General features: G+C 50.2%; 1 protein-coding gene and 1 long non-coding RNA gene across 4 annotated transcripts in view; one reads left to right on the top strand and one right to left on the bottom strand.

Annotated features, from left to right (window-relative positions):
* Positions 1 to 13,389, bottom strand: part of Tmprss13 (transmembrane protease, serine 13) — a 28,594-nt gene extending 15,205 nt beyond the window's left edge. For 2 of the 3 annotated variants that reach the window (XM_006510132.4, XM_011242445.3), the window contains exons 1-4: positions 13,222 to 13,389; positions 3,588 to 3,960; positions 2,408 to 2,512; positions 17 to 55 (exon numbers count right to left, since the gene is read on the bottom strand). In XM_006510132.4, coding sequence (XP_006510195.1) covers positions 17 to 55; positions 2,408 to 2,512; positions 3,588 to 3,960; positions 13,222 to 13,242 — 538 coding nt within the window. In that variant the 5' untranslated portion in view covers positions 13,243 to 13,389. The remainder of the gene's footprint in view (positions 1 to 16; positions 56 to 2,407; positions 2,513 to 3,587; positions 3,961 to 13,221) is intronic. The other variant, NM_001013373.2, reaches the window with a different exon arrangement.
* Positions 10,298 to 14,111, top strand: Lncbate3 (brown adipose tissue enriched long noncoding RNA 3). The gene is made up of 4 exons (NR_040720.1): positions 10,298 to 10,410; positions 10,857 to 11,008; positions 13,058 to 13,284; positions 13,899 to 14,111. It is a non-coding gene; the product is annotated as a brown adipose tissue enriched long noncoding RNA 3 (long non-coding RNA).
* Positions 14,112 to 20,302: the final 6,191 nt, after the last annotated feature.

The raw sequence follows: 20,302 nt of genomic DNA, 5'->3' as shown, positions 1-20,302 counted from the left end.
ATTCTCAGACACCGACCTGCAGTCCCTCTTGGACTCTGGGTCTCCCGTCCCCCATCTGTATGGAAAGAAAGGCTGCTCAGGAATGTTCTAGAAAGATCCTGCAATCAGGGAAGCCCCAAAAAAGACTTGAACAGCTAGCTACCCAGAGAGAGAAAGAAAGAGACCAAGAGAAATAATAAGAGATGGACAAGGATCCTTCTTTGGAAGCTTCATTACCCTATATGCTAGATGGACTAGTAGCCAAAGAAACCTCCTCCAGTATCCCAGAGTTCCCTCTCAGAACCCCTCTGGTATCCCCTGTTCTCTATAGTACACACACACACACACACACACACACACACACACACACAGAGAGAGAGAGAGAGAGAGAGAGAGAGAGAGAGAGAGAGAGAGAGAGAGAGAGCACTGCCATCTGGTCTGTCTTCTCAGTTGATACCACGATGCCAGCCTCAGGAGCTCCTAGGTTGGCATCTTTCTCCCTCACCCCTTGGACTTGGTCCTCTCCTGCCTCTCTGCCTTTCAGTGTCTTCCCACTAAGCAAACAACTCCAGGCGGCTGATTTCCAAATGTGCAAGGAGACTTCTCACACCTCATGTGAAAACCAGCTCCATGTCTTTCTCTGTCTCCAACAAACCTGAGCTGTCACTCTACTGACTAAAGGCAGCACCCTGTGGAGCTCCCTCAAACCTCTCACCGAATGCCTCACCCAACCTCCCAGCCTCGACCATCTCTTCAGCTCTGACCCCACACTGTCTCCCCAGCTCCTACATGGTCTCTGTCACTCAGGATAAGGCCATCTACATAGACTGTCCCTTCCCAGTCCAGACACACATCCTCTTAATCCCTCAGGACTGCATGCTCTTCTCTCAGTGTCCTGCCCTCGTCCTCGAATACCCTAGATACTGAAGCTCTAGGGAGTCCTGAATGTCCTTCTCAGAGTGCTTGGGGTGCTGCACAGCACAGGACCACTGTGGTGATGGATGGAGTGCTGCTGAGAGGTGGACCAGGAGACTGGGCTTGACCTGCAGATCCTACTACCTCTCTGACCTCCATGAAGGAGTGGTAGGGACTTCAGGAAATACTACAGAACCAGGTTAGAGCTTTAAGGCTTCTGGGTGAGCCTGCCCTTGAGTGTCTCATGTCCCTTCTATGGGTCATTCCTATTGTTCTCAGAAGCAAAGCACTCTGTCGGCAAAGGGAGGCGTGGACGGAAGGTCGCAGACCAAGGAAGCTGGAGGCAATCACATGCATTGTCATGATGAGCACACCACCGGGGCAGGGAAACCGAGGCTCACAATGTTAACTTGCTGACGTTGTATAGCTCATGAGAAGCAGCGAAGATGCTGGAGCAGGTATGTGTGACACTACAGCTACGATCTAACAGCACGCAGCCTCTTCCTCTGACAGCTGTGCCACCAGAAGCTCCCTTCTGCCCCCCCCCCCCCCGCCGCCCCGTTTGCCATCTCATGCTGCGTCTTCTATAGAATCCTTCTCAGCCTAAGTGGAAAGCTTTCTGGCCTCGAGTAGTTAAACAGATGGGCCCCAAGCTATCAAACATGCTTCTCCCCTCTGGGATTTTTTCCCCTCTGCCCAACGTAGGCTTTGGCCACCTGTCCCCCCTCCTGCTCCCTCGCATCTGATGTCTCAGAGAAATGCTCTCATAGTCTCCAGGTCCTCGTCGGAAATGGCCTGCACCCTAACCCACACCACTGTCACTTGTCCCTGACAGTCACGTTGAGATCCCAGAGCCTGACTTACTGCTAGTTCTAATCAGGAGCGAGCAGCCTTCCCAGGGCAGGACACAGTAGGTATTCATCTTTGCTCCCCTCCATGACCCCCTGTGGGCTGGCTTCTAATGGTTTGCTCATCAAAGAACCAGGAACATGTTCTGGAGTTCTTTTTCCAAAGGGCAACGTGAGGAACCTGAGTCCCCAGAGAGCACACTTTGTCCCTTTGACCCTCAGAGGCCTTTTCAATGTTTCACAGCATGCTGGTTTTCATAGATAGCTCTTCATTTTCAGAATGGGATTTTATGTCAAGAACTGTACACTGTTCTCACACAGTTCTCCTGGTCTGGGTAAAGTGGGATCAGATCTTATGAAGTATATGTTGGATTAAAAGATTAATGATAAACAGCATCCCATTCAAAGAAACTGAAATGGAGCCCAGCGTAGTTAACGCAACTGTTGTATTGTATCATCAGAACCAGTCTGCACTAACGAACCCAAACCCAGAAGGGCACGATGTTCCACATGCTTACCTAGTCCTCGCAAAGGAGCCTGATTCCCCATGACCCAAGGTCCCCGTGTGGATGTGAGTCCCTCTGTGCCTGTGGTATGCCTCTATGTCTGACGCCATGCTGTGCTGCGATGACCCAAAGCCACCCTGTGCCCTCTGTTCAACTCACAGAGAAGGATGAGTGAGATCACCAGGCTGATGAGAAGGATGACACACCCGATGAGTGGCAGCTGCCTCTGGGTCTCCTGCCAGGAGAACTTGGGGAAACTGAGACCTAAGAATAGGGAGGTAGGGAAGGAAAACTGTTGTGGAGGAGCGTGGCACAGTGGAGGGCCCAGAAGGAAGCGAAACTGACACCACCCTCACCCCAGCATCCTGCCTAGGGCTCTGCACCTCACAAAACATCTCCACCCCTCCCCAGTATAATCCTCCAATGGACTCCCTCCCCCAGGTTCCTCTAGGCTAGGTACCGCATATGTGTTCTGCTAGTTCATCCTCACTGCATTGTATGAGCTGAGTCTTATTAGATACATTCGTAGATGGGGAAACCAAGGTTCATCGACATGAAAGAAGTTACCCAGAGTCACTAAACTAGTGATTGGCAGGACAGAGGTTCAAATGCAGTGTCTCATTCTAAAATCCATGCCACCAAAGTGCCTCTCCTACCCTGGGTAGGGAGGGAAAGGCTAGGATGGTCCTCAAACCTTGGGTGTTCCTTCACAGTCAAAAAGCCACAAGGCCTGAATATTTGGGGGTGAAGCAATGGGGCAGGGTGAGGTCTGGGGTACATGGAAACAGTTTCCTGAGGGGCAGAACCATGCCTGGAGGCCCAATGGCCTCCTTGACTTTTTGGCAGATGAACTGCTGAGCCTCATCCCCCACAAGTTTGGAAGCTTGGAGGAGCCAGAGTCCCTCCCATTCTTCCTTTACGTATGAGCAGGCCTACTGATCATACCTTGTACTACCCTGGCTTCTCCAGCAGACATACAGGCCAGCCAAAGCAAACAGACCCTCATGTACCCAAGAACCCTTGCTCTTGAAGTCAGATCTCTACCCTGGGCAGAGTGACCTCCAGCACTCTGCCTGGAGAACTCTGGAGTTCAGCAGTGAGCGCTCTGCCTCCTTGCTCCTGGCTTTTGGCCCCTCCTCTTTTTGCCTAATTTTCCACTGTCTTAGGTTGTCATATCATGGTCTCTTTCTACCCTCACTTCTCCAGGTTCCCCATGTTCCACTCTGGCTGACCCCCCGTGTCATTATCCCAGGGGTACAAGGAGCAGAGTGCTCACCGAGAGCTTCCCTCTGCCCAAATCTGCCCTGGATCTCTGCCCTCCCTGCAGCGGCCCCCTTACCTGGGCTCTCCCTGGTGGCCCTGGTGGCTGGTGCTGACCTGGCAGGAGATGCCCGGATGGGGACAGCCCCCACTGGTGTTGCTCTAACAAGGTACACTCTCGTTGGGGAGGATGTCGTGGAGGCTGACCTGGCAGATGATGATCTGCCCGATGATGACCTGGAAGGTGGTGCCCTGGCTAGAGATGCCCGGGCTGGAGATGCCCGGGCTGGGGAAGCCTGAGGAGGAGGTGCCCTTGCTGGAGAGGCCTGAGGAGGTGTCCTTGTTGGAGAGGCCTGAGGAGGTGTCCTTGCTGGAGAGGCCTGAGGAGGTGCCCTTGCTGGAGATGTCCTTGCTGGGGAAGCCTGGGGAGGTGTCCTTGCTGGAGAAGAATTCTGAAAATAGAATGAAGGACATTCCTGTGCCTGCTCCCAGCCAGCCTCTCCCAGCTGTGGGCCCTGTGAGTGGGAGAGGAATACTCTGGGCCAAGCGACTGGGACAGAGGAAGGCCTGTGCTTACATTCAACAACAGAGCAGGACAGTTCAAAGTTCTCCTTTTGAGAACATCTGACACAAGCAACACTATTGTCCTGTATGAATAGGACACAGAGAATAATACACTTTTAAAATCCTCTATTCCAGGAATTGGAGCCAATAGGTTTGGTCACATCTTCATTTTGTTGGGACCTGTGTGTTGGGTTCAAGGAAGATGTTGACCACACTCAAAGCCGAGAGCAGAGAGTCTCTCCCATAGGGAGCTGCTGGGATCCATCAATAGAAAAGAGTGGTTCCATGTGAATACCTTTACCCCAGCTGGCTGCACAGGGATGCATCTTAATGAATTTAGGGACATTCAGGCAACTGCTTCTGTTGCTCCAGGTGTTCTGACACTGAGGCCACCCTCACACCAGTGCTATCTAGAGAGCAGATTTCCAAAACAAGGAAATCTACAAGGGCACTGGGGCCAAGGAAGGTAGAACTAGAGAAGACATTCATTTTTACAGGTGCTGAGAGTTGACTCCAGGCACCGTGTATGGCAGGAAGATCACCGAACTACACTCCTTACCAAACTTGGCTTTGGGCAAACCACTTTGCCCCTGAGCAAGTCACTCAGCTGAGAATGTACTTGATGACACACAGTCAGGTAGCCCATGGTCCTGGCCCTGATCCTGTCCTTTCCCAGCAAAAGTGTCTGAATCTCTTAAGCGTTTTGTTCATCTATAAAATAGTCTGGCGTTGATTAAGGAGCCCTCTCCAGGGCCCGGGATACAGGAACCATGTGTTAAATAACAGTTTCACCTCCCTTGTCTTTCTGTACACACAAGATCAAGAGGGCTGAAGGGTATGGATAAATGATGGGAGAAAAGAGTATTGGAAACAAGCCAGATTATGGTCCCTCATTTAGATGAATGGGCCTCGGTGATGTAAGGCCCTTCCCAGTGGTGGCCTGAGCCTTGGCTCCTGGCAATGGCCTGGATTACAGCACTTCCATGGGTGTCCATTCCTGTAAATTCACTCCAGGTGTTCCCTAATATGAAGGAAGTTCCTATGGTTTGATATAATGAAGTACACTTTAAAGTCTACAACAAACTTTTGTGTCTGTAGCCTTGTGAGGTTCTGACTTCATCCTGAGAGTTGGTAATTCTTCTAGAAGTTCATTTTTTTAGAGTTGGATTGCCAAAATCATGGAGTCAGGATTCCACTCCAGGTCACTTAGCATCCCTCTTGAGGCAGAAGGAGAAGCCGTTGGTACTATCTTCTGAACACAGGCACACCCTATGATTTTGGAGCATGACAAAAGAACTGGGATCTGGGGCCTTGTAAGGCTGGAGCTCCACTGGGGGCTGAGGTGGAACCAAGTGCTTTCTTGGTGGGAGCATGACCTTGTGGTACTTTTTGTTATGAACTATGAGGTTGTTGTCTCCCATCCCCCACCCCTTGCCAAGTCTGGTCGGAACCTTACAACCCAGAACTGCAACTGGTCAGGGTTACAGCAACTATGCCTGAGTTCAGCTGAAGAACATGTCCTCATGCCAGCTTCCGTATCTGCAAGGCGTGGGTAACCACCCTGCTTCGTATCTCGGTAGTCATACATGAGACATGCAAAGCGCATGCACACAGTAAGGGCTGGAGAGATACTGACTTTGACAGTGGATTTGCTTGTTTCTTTAAGAACATTTGGCTCAAAATCAATCTGTTTGAGTAGGGCTGCAACCACTCCCTACTGGGTCAGCAAGAGCCCGCCGGAGCTTGTTTTATGTGTACAAACAGGGCTAATCTCATCTCCTTCCCCATACAATCATGGAACTAAGTGAACAAGCCTGGGACTATACACGAGGGTCAAGTTCTGATGAATATAACAGCCAACGAAGCACCTCTCTTGGTCCTATGTCAACTTCCTAGTGGCTCTTTTTAGTTGGCATGGTTAGCTCCACTTTACAGATACTGGAATTGAGGGCTGATGAGATGAATCTGAGAATCATAGAGCTTGCTGACATTCCTAAAAATCGAGAGTTCAATTCCTGAAACCCACATGGTAGAGAGAACTGATTTCCTGGAGGCTATTTTCTGGCCTCCATATGAGTGTACCACCCTCCCCACCCCACCCCCATTTTAAAAATTAATAACAAAATGGTAACCAATTTTCATATTTCCAGGTCAAGTAAGGATGAGGACTTGGGTTCTAACCAAGTCAATTTGTGACCAACGATATCACAAATGACCAAAGCAGTCTCCCTCATCTCTCCAGGCTCGAGGCTTCACACAAAGCCTGGTTCTCCCAAGGGGCCTAGTGAGCAAACTGGTGAGAATGGCCATCCCTGTCATCGCTCTGGTTTTGTTTCTTTGCTTGATTCATTGTCTGTTGAGATGGGACCTCAAGTAGCTCAGGCTAGCCTTGAACTCTTGGTGTAGCCAGAGATGACCTTGAACTTCGGATCTACCTGCAGGTGTGATCCTGTGGTCCTGGCCCCTCAGCACTCAGGGACAGGGGCTACAAGGAGAAATGGCTAAGAAGGTTCAGGCAAGATGCACGGGGGATTAGAGCAGGGTGCCTTGTGAAGTGGGAGTAAGGAAGAGCGTGAGAACAGAAGAGACCTGGCGATCAGCCAGCACGGTGGGAAGTCAGTAGAAGCCAGAATAGATAACACCAGAAAACTGGTAGTTGACCTTGAGTCGGAGGACACTCGTTCAGCACTGGCCTTGACAGAGTCAGCACTCTTGTTATCAGAACTGGGGGTGAAAGCTAGGTACTATAACGCCACCCAGACCTGTGCAGAAGGAAAGACCTAGAACCCCAAAATCTGAATGAAAAGTGCCACCTGAAGAACATTTGCGAGTCCCAGGAGGATGTCAGAAAGGAAGAACATTCCAGATGCCAGAGGACAGCAGCCACTGAACTTTGACCCTGAACTTTGACCCAGGCTTCACAGGACATTAGGAAGCATCCGGATCTTCAAAGACCATGAGGATGCCAGAGCTCAATGCCTCCCTCTTTATGCATTTCATAGCTGGCCACTCCACCCAGTTGGAAGAGCTTCCTGATGTCTAACCTACTACAGCTCTAACTCATTTCCTCCCCTGCATCCTTGGAAGGCAACTGTGGAGATGAGACTCTCCCATATGGATACGACTTCACCCTGACAACAGATGGGGCCTCAGGAAGGGAGGAGCCTTCTTCTCCAAGTCCCTAGGAACTAAGGCAGAACCAGGGGACCAGAACTCAGGTCTCTCAAACCCCAGATTTGTCAGTGATCACAACCTCCCAAAAAAAGAACTCGTGACCAAGTTCTTGCAGGGTCCTGCCCTTCCCGAAGCCTCCTCCAGAGCAGAAGCTGTTCAAGCTGCATAGGCAGGTGTCTATGACAAAGTTAGCACCTGGATAACTTGGGCCCTTTCCCACCACTACATCCCATCCATTCCTTCTGACCCCATCCCCATGGTCTCTAGGGTAACAATGACCCAGCAAACAAGCTGCATGCCAGCCACTCCGGATGCTCCTGATTGTGCCTGAGAAGCCCTGGGTGTGCCATTCACAGCTTGTTGGACTTTCTAGAGGTTATGGTGCATCATGGGAGACCAGGAGGGCAGAAAGCTGGACTTGGCTGTGTGTGGCTGTCCTTCTAGTGATAAGGGTGCTGCGACTCTGATCAGCCACAGACTAACAGAACCAGTGAGCTTCTGGTTCAAGGAGAGAGCTTGTCTTAAAGTAATAAAATAAGGAGAACAGCAATAAAGGAAGACACGGACCTGCTGCTCTGATCTGCATACATTCATATACCTGTGCACTCACATGCATGCATCTCTCTCTCTCTCTCTCTCTCTCTCTCTCTCTCTCTCTCTCTCTCTCTCTCACACACACACACACACACACACACACACACACACACCTTTTCAAAAGTCCCATATAGCTGAACAGGGCCTAAAGACTCTCAAGGGCCCCATTTCTAGACCCATGCCTATTTTACCTCAGCTCCCAGGGATGGGGTCTGCACACCCCCCCCCCCAGGTGAATGGAGCATTTTGTGATTTCTCTTACCTGGTGTGAGGGTAGGAGTTAGTTAGCAGCCCCAGAGTGTGCCTGCATTGTCCTCTCTGGGTTTCCTATGGTTAGCTAGCTGTTGCTGCAGGCTGAGCCCCCAGCTCCCCTGCCCCTTGCAGACCATAAGAAGAGCCCTACACAAGCTTATCTGCTGGACTCAGAAACTGTCCGGTGGCCACTGCAGTGACCACTGTCCTTGCCTAAGACAGGCTGCAGAAGCTCCCTCCTAGAGCTACTCCCTTTTAAAGCCATCACTCTGGGGATACCCTCAGACAAGAGAATCTTGAGACCCCACTAAGCCAAGCTTTCTTTCAGCATGAGATGGCCCAGGACCAGAGGGCTCTGGATGTGCCCAAGACGCCAGTTTGAGGCAGTCACTTGGTCTAGTCATGTGATCTCATTCTTGTGCTGTCTTCACTGTTTCCTTCTTCCTATCTCCTCCAGAGAGCAAGCCCAGAGGGGTTCTGAGGCACCCCTCTTTCCCAGCAACCCTGAGTTTTAAGAACTGCCAAAGGAGAAAGTGCATGGGCTAGACCATGGTCAGAGTCTAGCACTCTGGGGCTAATCCACACTGGAAGCTATTGTTTTGTTTGTCTTTTTTTTCCCTCTATATAGCCCAGGCTGGCCCAGAACTCAGAATCCTCTTGTCTCTGCCTTTCAAGTGCTAGAATAATAGGTGTGCCTCACCTGTCTAGCCTGGGAGCTCCCCTGGACAAGGCCTAGAAGTTCTTGTCTATGGGAGACTGGGGAGATGGAGTAGAGGACTGGGGAGGTAGTGATAGGGGAGCTCTGGCCCCACCCCCACGAGGACCAGACTGGCCTGGGACAAAGCCAGGCTTTACTGTGCCCCTGAAGACATGGCTCTCCCCACCCTCTTTCTTTAGAGAACCCCACAGACCAAGCCCCTTCAGAATGCAGGTTGTTCTCCTTTGCCTCCTCCTCCCCAAACACAGGACTGGCTTCCCTAGTCACATGTCCGCAGAGCTCAGGGACCCCTTGTCAGTCTGTGCAGGAGACCCTGTGTGAAGCAAGGAGCTTGCTTCTGTTCCTCGCCAGTGTGAGTTAGGGGACAATCGTGTCCCCATCAAGCTCTCAACTCGTTTATGCCTAAAATAAAGGGGTTGACAACTGTTTTCCAGGGGTTCCCATTAGGCACAAGGTCTCGCTCGCAGAAAGACCATGGAGCCTGGCCATGGCCCTTATGGTGGGGCTTGAGCCCTTTTCCCACCTCAGGTAGAAATTCACTTTTTTAAATTATTATTATGCAATGGCCTCTATCCAATATTTCATTTGAATAAAAGAAGTGGTTGCTTCAAGAACTTGAAAATGACCGCCTCAGGTGAGCATTTCACTTCCTTTAGCTTAAAAGGCCTCAATGCATGAAAGAGACCAGGGGAAGTCATTAGATCATACCTCACTGTTCACTTGATGGTTCATTCATTCATTCCTTTACCAGCGACTTTAAAGGACATGGTGTGTGGACTTGGGGAGATGGCTCAGGAGCTAAAAGTGCTTGCCATGAAGGCACGAAGATCTTATTTCAAATGCCCAGAACCCATGGAGAGCCAAACATGGTGATGCACATCTGCAATCCCAGTGCTCCTATAATGACAGGGGGCGGGGGAGGCAGAGTCCTCCGAAAGGCATGAGCCAGGTTGCCTGAAGTATGTAAGAACAGCAAAACCAAGAGACTGCCTCAAGCAAGGGCCAACTCTCAAGGTTGTCCCCTGCCTCCCACACAAGCACTGTGCACACACCACACACACACACACACACATGCAGAGAGAGAGAGAGAACATGTAACGCTCATATACCACATATACAATAAAGACGACAAACAAAAACTAAACGCTGAGAGCTCACTATTGCCAAGCAAATTGTATTTCCTGCCTCTGTTTCCCTGCTAAGCCTGTCCTGTCTGCAAAAGGGTGAGCACCAGGGTCCAGTGAGTACTCTGGGCTGTCCCCCTGGAGGAGCCTCCACCTGGGACTGCCAAGGCCTCTTGCTTGGAGGACAAGAACAAGCTGGAGTTCTGTGGTGTTTTCCCACCTGTCCATCTGCCAGGGTACAGTCCACCCCCGTTGTTGTTAGACCAGGAGGAAGCTGTGTTGCCAAAGCAAGGCACTTAAGCTAAGTGGCCATTGTTACATCAGCCAGCCTTCCCACCCAGCGCTGAGCCCAGAGCCTGACATGAACTCCCACATATTCGCACTAAGTCACAGGGAACAAGGCAGAATGAGGTTCAGTGGGGTGTGCCAGGTGTGTGTTGATCAGCACCAATGACAGCATGAAACTGATGTTCCAGGTGAGGGGTGTGGCCCTACAGGACAAAGGCAAGCTTTGGAGGTGCCTCCAGCTTGGGGCTGTGGAACGACAAGGGGTCCTGCCACTGGTCTGCCATCTCGGGAACCCGGGCAGCCTCCTGGGGAGGGTACTCGTACTGGCCCACCCCGTGCCTCCCACATCCTCACAAATAGCTAGTTGAATAGCAAGAACTCCCAGCATGAGCAAATCTGCTTTCCAATGGACCGTTGCTTGATCAGTGGGCTGACTTCAGTCCTCTTAGAAGGCATGGCAGTTCCCCAAGCATTGAAAAGTGTGACCTACTTGGCAAATGCACAAGAGCTTCATACTTGACAGGAGCAGTGCACATACCCAGTGGCACACACTGGAATCCATATGGTTCCAGTGACTGCCATGGGAACAGAAAAGGCTCTTTGGGGCCATTTGTCCAACCCTTTTCTTTGGCAGGTGGGGAGACTGAAGAGGAGCCAGTTGTAGACACAAGATAGAGATCGTGACGAGAAAGTCACATGTTATGACGGTGGCTGCATCTCTGATGTATCAGAGGACATTCTAAAGAAGCCCTGACACACAAAAGGCTTCTGAGACTCCTGCACCAGGTGCTCCATTTTACAGATGAAAACACTAAAGGACAGGAAGTTAAAGTGGCCAGGTTCTGTCACTTTTGCCTACCATAGCAAGGGACTCTTTCTAGGGTTGTTTTCCTGTTGTGGTCTTGCTACCTAGCCCAGGTTGACCTAAGGTTAACTCTCCATCCTCCTGCCTCACCTTCCAGCCCAGCTGGGATGGGAGGTAGGGACCAGTCACTCATGCAGCTCTGCTTTCCTTTTGAATACAGAAAAACGGTGCCTTCTCCATCCTTTTAAAGAGCCTTCTAAAGGCCTGGCATGTCCTCAGGAGCACCCACAGTTCCAGCCCACTGGCCACCACATCCTCTCTCTTTGTAGGAGGAACAAATCCCACAATGCATCTCTCTGTCATTGAGCCCTCACAGAGGAAGCTCAGCCTTTAACTTCCAGTGTCTTGTCTTTTCTTTTCCTTTTCCCTCCCCTTCCTCTCTCCTCTTCCTCCTCCTTCTTTTGATACAGAGTCTTACTATGTCCTGGAACTTATTATGTAGACCAGGCTGCCTCCCAATTCACCAAGATCCATCTGTTTCTGCCTCCTGAGTGCTGGAATTAAAGACATACACCACCACACCTAGCTTCTCCAGCCCAATCTTATTTACTCTTAAGAAATCTGAGCCAGGTTGTGTGGTGCACACCTTTAATCCTAGCACTCAGGAGGCAGAGGCAGGCAGATCTCTGAGTGTGGGGGCTAGCCTGGTCTACAGAACAAGTTCCAGAACAGCCACGGCTACTCAGAGGAAATCTTGCCTTGAAAAAAAAAAAAAAGGAAAGAAAGAAGACAAAAAAATGTGCTGTAGACAAGATTAGGGGGCAGCTATAGGCTCCCTCCTTTGCCTCTACTCACTATCTATGGGTTTCACCTATACCCTTAAATAATGGGATGGCTCAGCTCTCTCATTACAAGAGAAGCTTGGACCTTCCATAGTGATCCCAGGACCTACCAGAACTTTGACACTTAATTCACACTTTTGCCCATGTCCTGTCCTTCCAACCTGCTTCCACATTGGTCCCTAACTCTAGGAAGATGAGTTTCCCAGATGAACATGCTTCTCTAACCCCACTCCAGGAGAGAGGCCAGGTCTCTGCCCATCTCTAACTTGAACAGATAGAACTTGATAGATAGCTCAGTCCCCATCTTTGGGTCTGGGGACTAGCAAGTTTTCACGGAAGATAGCCATGGCTGTGTGTGTGGCGCCCCATGCTTCCTACAGAATGCTACCCCCACCCCATGCTCCCTGTTCTGCTTCCTGTGGGGACATGAGCCAAAAGGACCAGAGCAGAGAGCAAAGGAGAAGAGCAGAGAGGGGTCTGGAATAATAGGAGAGATAACAGTGCCTTCGGAAACATACCCGGGTTCAGAGTGGACCACAAGCCAGGCACAGTCTAGAACATATGGTGAGCTGGATTTCTTCAAACCCAGGGCTTGTTGGACTTTCTAGAGTCTCAGAGTCCACTCTATCAATAGAGAACAGAAAAATATGGAAAAGAGCAGAAAACAGGACCTAGGAGAAGTTAAGCAAAAAGAGGGGCGCATTAAATAAGGCTTTGTGGATACCTAATGTGTGTACAAGACCCTTTTCTACACAGGACAACCCCATTGCTCTCTATCACCTCTAAAAGCAGCAGAAGAAGCTTAAGATATAGCAGAAGACACTGTGGTTAGACATAAGGAAGCACTTCCCATGTACTTTACGTCCCCTAGTAAGTAACCAATGAAAAAATTTAAATGTACATTTAAAAAGAAGACTCGCATGCTTCCGGGAAGGGTTAGGAGTCTAGCTAGGAGGTAATCCTTGAAGATGAGTTAAAATACCTTTGGGTTCTCAAACCAGCAAAAATGAATCTAGATTAAATCCAATCCTCAAACAGCAACGCCAGATTACCAAGTAACTCCAGAGCTGTTCTTGCCAGGGCACACACAGGCCACAGCCCTGTCCAGGCCTTGGCCACACAGCCCAGGGGTGCCTAATAACCAGACTCCATATTTTATTGGTTTCTCCTCCTCGGAGTTCCTTCTAGGGACTAAGATGAAGCAGTTGAAATCACTGGATCCCAGGCAGCTTCCAGCCAGCAGAGACATTCTGTCTTCCCTACACTCGGGGCAGGTCTTGGCAGCACCCTGCCTGACTCCAGCCTGTCCCTTCTCATGCCTGGGAAAGCCCAGGAGACCGCGGCGCACTCACCCGGTGGCTGCCTCTGTCCATGGTGTAAGAGAATGCTTCTTCCAGGCTCAGCTGATGTCGAGGGTAAGATCCATGTTGGCCCCCAGTCCCCCAGCGTGTGGGGAAAAGGAGGCTGAGGGCCGAGGGCCGGCCCTCAGCAGATGGGGCGGGGAAGTCGGTGGGACGTGTGAGGTAACTCAGGTATAAACAACCCAGAACTCGCCAGACCTGTCCTTCAGCCCCATCCCAGTTACTCAGCTAATACCTGGGCTCTTGAAACTGCCACCACATGAGCTTCTGTGTGTGGGGTCCCCTTCACCGCCCCTCCCAGAGGGTTCCAGACAGGATCTGAGATTATGGGAAGCCCTTCGAATGTGGTCACCTGAGCCTTCCAGGAAGACCCTGCCCTCAAAGTGTGCTCATTTCTAACTGTGTCCAAATCCCAAATCTGGACATGAGATGGACTTTTTTTTTTCCTGAAAAAAGTTTTTTATGAAAACTCTTAACAACGACAAGAGAAATCAGATGGTTTTAAATGGTGCACATAATGAATTACCTCCATTGGCAGCAATAAAATATTATGAATTATATCAAAATCAATTACTATAAAACATGTATGTATTTGAGTGGAAACCGGTCTGGGGAATATATTAGGCTGACTCATGACCTCCTACCCTGTGCTCCATCCTGATCATTAGAGGCAAAAGAAACAGAGGAAGAGACACGTGTCCTAAAGCAAAGTCGCTGCGCTCAGAAGTGTGGAAGCAGAAGAGTTAGGTGGACTTGGGAATGCTCCCTTTGTGATAAAGCCCCAGGGTGGCTGCAACTTCGCTGAGATCCGTGGATTCTGCGATTGGGTCTGTGTTCCCCCATGCATGAATCTGTACCCAGATAAAATTCTCTTTGCTTTTATTTTTGCCTCTTTTGTGAATTCTTGGTTTACGTGCAATCCTAGAAGCTGGACAGACCTAGACCCCTGGAGCTGCGGTGCCAGCACTGATGGGGCTGGGAGTGGGGTGTGTGTGTGGGGGGGGTGGGAGCTGGGACACTGACCACACTCAGCAAACCAGTGAGGCAGTTCTGGCATCAGACAGTGGGAGGGAGGGGGGCAAAGCCGGAGGAGATGGCGAGGCTGAGAATGCCCTGACAATTAGGAGCAGTGGCCATGGTCAACTACTAGGGTGGAGTCTGAGGCTGCCTCTTGACCTTTTAGATAAACAGATATGAAAACTGTTCTAGTTTAGGGTGTTCAGGGAAGTCTAAAACACAGAGGCTCATGGGAAAACTCCTGGAAGACCCAGGCAGAGAGCCAAGGAGTCTCTGACTTGGCTGCATTACTTCACTGGCTGCTCTTCAAGACATCAGAACTTGGCCCTCGCTCTCTTCCTCTCGCTGTCCACACTCTGGTCATCCAGGTCTGGGCACAGGCTGGCCACATTGTGTGCTGGGTCCTCCTCTTCCCCTCTCCTAAGGAGGTCCCCTCTGGGCACCAATGAGCTACAAGGCTATGCTTCATCCTTGGCACCCAGAGGCCGGTCCTGGAGGGCTCCATCAGTCTTCCAGGCAGGTCAGATGTCTTTTCCAATCCAAGTCCCCAGAGCCTCTTGGAAGAGCTCAGATAGGGGGTTCTGGGCAAGTCAGAGGGAGCAACTGAAGGCAAGATCGATTTGGAAGCCTACGAGTGTGCTGTCTGGGAATTGGTGATGACACATAGCACCAAGAAGTCAGCTCTGGAGCAATGTCAGCTTTTCCTTGGTCTTCTGTCCCAGAATTCTTGCTAAGCAGGTTATGCTGCCCTCGGTGTCCCACAGAGTGGGTTCAGGAGGCACAGAACGCTGATCCTCAGCCTCTTGGAGTAGAGGTGGGATTTCCAGGGCTTTTCTTCGTTTTGAGGAAGGCTTTGGGCTGCCTGGACAAGACTCAGACCCTTCCCCCGACAGAGTCCAGCCTTGAAGCTGCCCTTTCCATCCCTGCCCTGGCTGGATCTTCTCTTTCCTAGTGCCTTTCTTCCAGGTTCCATGCCTTCCTACCTGGCTATCCCATCCTGTCTTCCTCTGACTGACCCTTTCCTCTGAAAGCTTCCAAGCTGCTTTCTGGAGAGACTCATGGCAGGCCTGCCTTCTCTCTACTGGGGGATCTCAGAAGCATTTTCACTCCCCGGATGGGGACCCTGAGCAATGATGGGGACCCTGGGCAATACCAGGCTCATCTTAACTTGGGCATTCCCTCCTTCTGGCTCATTTCCTTTTGGGTTAGAGGGAGCTTTTATGTAAAAACCATGTCAGCCAGGCAAAGAGCTCGTGGCTTCTGGCATGAGGAATGGAGAAATTTTTCTGTGATTGGAAACTGTGCTGCCAGCTCCAGGAGCTGCACGGTTCCATCCAGGGCTGCACTTGGGACACAACACTCCTTGCCACTCCATTCTCACCCTTGTCACCTTCTTGTTCCCCTCTCTGGGGAGTTTCACTCTGGAATCTCCTCTCCAGTTCCTCCCCTAGGACACCTGAGTGCCTTCTCCTCTTTGGCCTCTTGCTCCCCTTTCATGCCTCATCACTCAACACTACAGGTCCTTCTAGGCTTGAGAGCAACCTCGACAGAGAGCAGACACTAAGCCACCCTATGGGAGCATCCACCAGGAGTTACCGCTGAGGCCCAGGACACCTTCCTCCCACTTGTTCCGTGCCCAGCTGCAGTGAAGGACAGGTGTCTCCTCCCGTCTCCTCCCGTCTCCTCCCGTCTCATCAGCTGTGATTGCGCCCCTTCTCCCCAGCCCCGGGCCTACAGCAGGCTGATGCAGCTGCTGCCTGAGTTTAGAAACTAAAGATGAGTTCTTTCTTCCTGCTCCAAATTCCTTAGCGCTGTAAGAGCAAGAGCAAGGGAAGCAATCACATGGCTGTCCCATATAAAAGGGTTCCCCAAACCAAGATTTGGCATACTTTAATGCAATGCTTAAAACCCACCAACATAACACAGGAAGTCTATCTCTGAACAAAATATCAAAAATGGAGGTAAAAATGGGATCAGGTTTCTGTCTAGATTTCACCACCTCTTTTTCTTCCTTACAGGTTATAGGGGCCTCAGTTTCCCTGGTAACTGATCTGTCTGTCTTTGCAAGCTTCCAGCCTATAGGTTTTCAATGAAAGAGAAGCATCTAAGGCAACCAAGAACACAGGGACCTGCATCTTAGGAAGGAAGAGTTCTCTTGGCACAGAGCAGACTAGGGAGCTGACAGCTTTACTGTCCGTCTTTACTGTGATTGCTCAAGGAATCTTCCTGGCTCAGAATCAGTACCTAGTGCCTGTCTGACCATTGCTCTGGTGTGGGCTATGGCTACAAACATACTCTAAGTCCTCCTCCTCCTCCTCCTCCTCCTCTTCCTCCTCCTCCTCCTCCTCCTCCTCCTCCTCCTCCTCCTCCTCCTCCTCCTCCTCCTCCTCCTTCTTCTTCTTCTTCTTCTTCTTCTTCTTCTTCTTCTTCTTCTTCTTCTTCTTCTTCTTCTTCTTCTTCTTCTTCTTTTTATGCAAGGCCTCACATAGCCCAGACTGGTTTTGAACTAGATATATAGTTGAAAATGACCTCCAAATTCCAATTCTCCGGTCCATCTCCTAGGTGCTGGGATTACATTGCCAATTTCATGTGGTGGTAGGGATTGAACACAGGGCTGCACGCATGGCAAGCCGACACCCTATCAATGAAGCCAGATCCTCAGTGCCAAGGCTTATTCTTCTGAATAGCAACGTACCAAGAAGAAGCACAAGCCAGATGCAGAGGCAGACGTGCCGGTAATATCAGGATGAGGGAAGTAGAGGCAGGAAGATTTTGAGTTGGAAAGCAGCCAACTCAACATAGTAAGAAGAACGTAGTGTGTCCCTGACTAGCCTGGAATATCAACTAAGAAAGCTTCTGTCTCTAAAATAAAACAGCAACAACAAAACCAGAGGGAGTATGAAACTGGTTTCTGAAAAAAAGAAAAGAGAAAGAAAAGGAAAGGAAAGAAAAGAAAAGGTAGATACTCATGTAATAACTATGACAATCAAGATCTAGAATATTCTGTCACTTCAAAAATTACCTCACCACAGTTCCAGGCAAACACCAGCCTCCCTCCTGTCTCTAGGCTAACTTTCCTGTCTCTAGGCTAACTTTCCCTTTCCCAGAATCTCACCAAAATCTGCTCTATGATTAATGGTGGGCAGGAACACAAGTGAGCGGAGCCACCGCTTGGCCCTCAGAGGGTGCTCAAGTGGGGGCTTCTGGGGGCTGGGGTGTATGGTACAGGAGGTGGAGGGACTCCTCAAGCCAAGAGGTAACAGCCCACAAGCATCAGTGCGGTCTTCTCTCAGCTGCTTCCTTAGCCCTTCAAAGAAAGGTTCACTGGGCTCTACAATAAGCACCGCTGTGGCTTCCGTTTGCAGTAGAAACTGGGCCTCTTGTTGGAGACTAGGAGTGAGGAGGGAGGGAAGGAAAGACACACCCATAAGAAGAGACCAAAATATAAATGTGAGCTAAGGACCTCCCAGTGACCCCCTTTCCCAGCACATCTGTGGCTCAGAGAGCCTGGAGCCCTCACCCCAAGGGCCAAGTGTCTCTCTTGACTTGCTAGGTCTTTGGCAGGATAACAGGAGCAAAACCAGAGTCCTCTCTTCTCTCTGTGCTGACCCTGCTCCCAGAGTACTGTCAGATTTCCTCAGTCAGAGGGCATGAATTGTGAGGAACACCTTTCAGGAGCCCAGCCCAGAGCAGACACAGACCCTCTTGGGAAGGAAGCAAATAGTGGTGACAGAGACCGGCACACACACACCCCGCTTCAGGACATCCAGGCCAGAACAGTTGAGCCCTCTCTGGGGTTTCAGTGACCGTCCAACGCCGATGCTTCATGAACTGAGTCCAGATGCTTCAGGGAGTGGAAAATACCATGATCACATCAGGGAAGAGTCCTGACCGTGTAGGTGCCACCTCTTTCCAAACAAGAGCTTGACACAGCTGCTCACATGATTCACTAGAATGTCCCTGGGTCCTAGTCACCTCTACAGGAACACAAGGCAGAAGTCAAATCCCACTTCCCTGTAGTAGCCCTCCTTAAGCTGGACGGCAGCAGTTTGGTGACACTCAGAGTGGTTCCCCTTTCCCAAATGATCACATCCAGTTTCTTCATCTGCTCCCCAAATGTGGCAGTGTCAAGACCCTTCAGTCCTGTGTGGTTCTCCACAGTCAGGGTCTTCTGAAGTGGAGTCCTGGTGGCAAACTTACACAGGATCCCCAACTATAGATAAAACTCAGCAGTAATTCTTTTGGATTCCCCCAAAGGGCTGGTACTCATTTCCCCAGAGAGACAAAGCATCTGTGGACAGAAAAGAGGGGCTGACATCTAGGTGGGGCTTTGGGCACCTGTGGTGAACTTCTGACCTCTGAGTGCAGCTGTCACTCAGCCAAGAGGAGAGATGAGCAGTGTGTGCTGTGACTGCCCGAACCCCACATCGGATGGGAACATCTTTAGCGTCCAGCTGATCCATCAGAGAGTTTTCTGGAGGAGGAAGTAAGAGTCCAAAAGCTATGAGGACAGCAAGGTGGATTGAAACCACCCAGTGGGCAGAGGGAGTGTGAGAGTCCTGGGAGGGACATTCAGACCAGTGGATGAGGCCAGATGGCACTGAACCACAGCCGTGCCACACAGGACCGCTGAGCGGATCTTCCTCCGCGTGTGAGGTCACCAGTGTCTGGGATTTTTGAGTTTTGTATTTTGGACAGTTTACACATGTCTAGTGAGCTGCTGGGAAGAGATATACACACTTTATCCACGTAGCCCGAGGAGAATTTTATACAAAGCTTTCAGTGTGCCTATGTTTTGACTGCAACCCATGGGGTGAGGTCAGGTGCGGAACTCCAGGGAGGCTGGTGTGTCAGCACTCGGAACATTTCCGATTTTAGAGTATTTTGGATTGGATTAGGGATGTTCTACTGTACCTCTGTGTCTTTGGGCAAGGCACTACTTGGCATTTCAGAACCTCAGTTTCCCCATCTGTAACATGAGGATAATAATTCCTCACAAATGGGGTACAGATGTCCAGTCAGCAAAATCATGTGCTCTATACAATATGGCATAGGGTCTGGTAGAAGTGTTCAACAGTAAATAGTAGCCATTATAATGTGTATGCACACACAGACACACAGACACACACAGACACACACAGACACAGACACACACAGACACAGACACACAGACACACAGACACACAGACACACAGACACACAGACACACACACACACACCACAGTAGGCTGAATCCCAAGCCCAGATAGTTTTTTGCTGAATATTTGATAGAGAATGCCTTGGGCTAGGCTTTGGAACTGGGCTTTTTCTGTGTGTGTGTGTGTGTGTGTGTGTGTGTGTGTGTGTGTGTGTGTGTCAGGTTACCTCTAAACAATGTGATCTATTCCCCATTAGCCTCTAGACATCTCCTTTCTCATCTCCCTCCCAGTCCCAGAGAAAACAGACATCTCTAGCCTGGGAGATTGTAAGAAAAGAGAATTAAAAAGCAAGTGAGTGAGCGGCTGAAGAGATGGTTCATTGGGTAATGTGCTCACCATGTAAGCTGGAGGACTTGAGTTCAGTCCCCCAGCACCCGTGTAAAATCTGGGCGAGATGGATGCACATACCACCATGGAGGCGGAGAGGGAGGATTTCTGGGGCAAGTCTAGTGTTAATGATTTCCAGGTTCAGTGACAGACTTTACCTCAAGAAATAAGGGACAGAGCAATGGATAAAGACACTCAACAATTACCTTTGGCCTCTACCTGTGTGTGCAAACACTTGGATGTGTCACACACACACACACACACACACACACACACACACACACCAAAGTAACTGAGTGGTTCAGAGGCCCTCACCAAAGAGCTATGAGAATCTGAAAGGGAGAAACTGAGTCACGGTGTGACAAGGCAACACATGTACCCAAGGACTGGCCAGAAATAGGGACAGAAAGGTAGCCAGGAGTCAGAGAAAAATAAAATAAAGGTTTTTTTGTGCTATAGTTAGCAATTAGAGTGGAGAGGACGCACTGCTGTGCTTTTTCCATGGCTTACATTTGCAAGGCCCTGGGCAC

This window comes from Mus musculus, chromosome 9, assembly GCF_000001635.26.
Source record: "Mus musculus strain C57BL/6J chromosome 9, GRCm38.p6 C57BL/6J".
NCBI lineage: Eukaryota > Metazoa > Chordata > Mammalia > Rodentia > Muridae > Mus > Mus musculus.
This window is presented reverse-complemented; position numbering and strand designations above follow the sequence as displayed.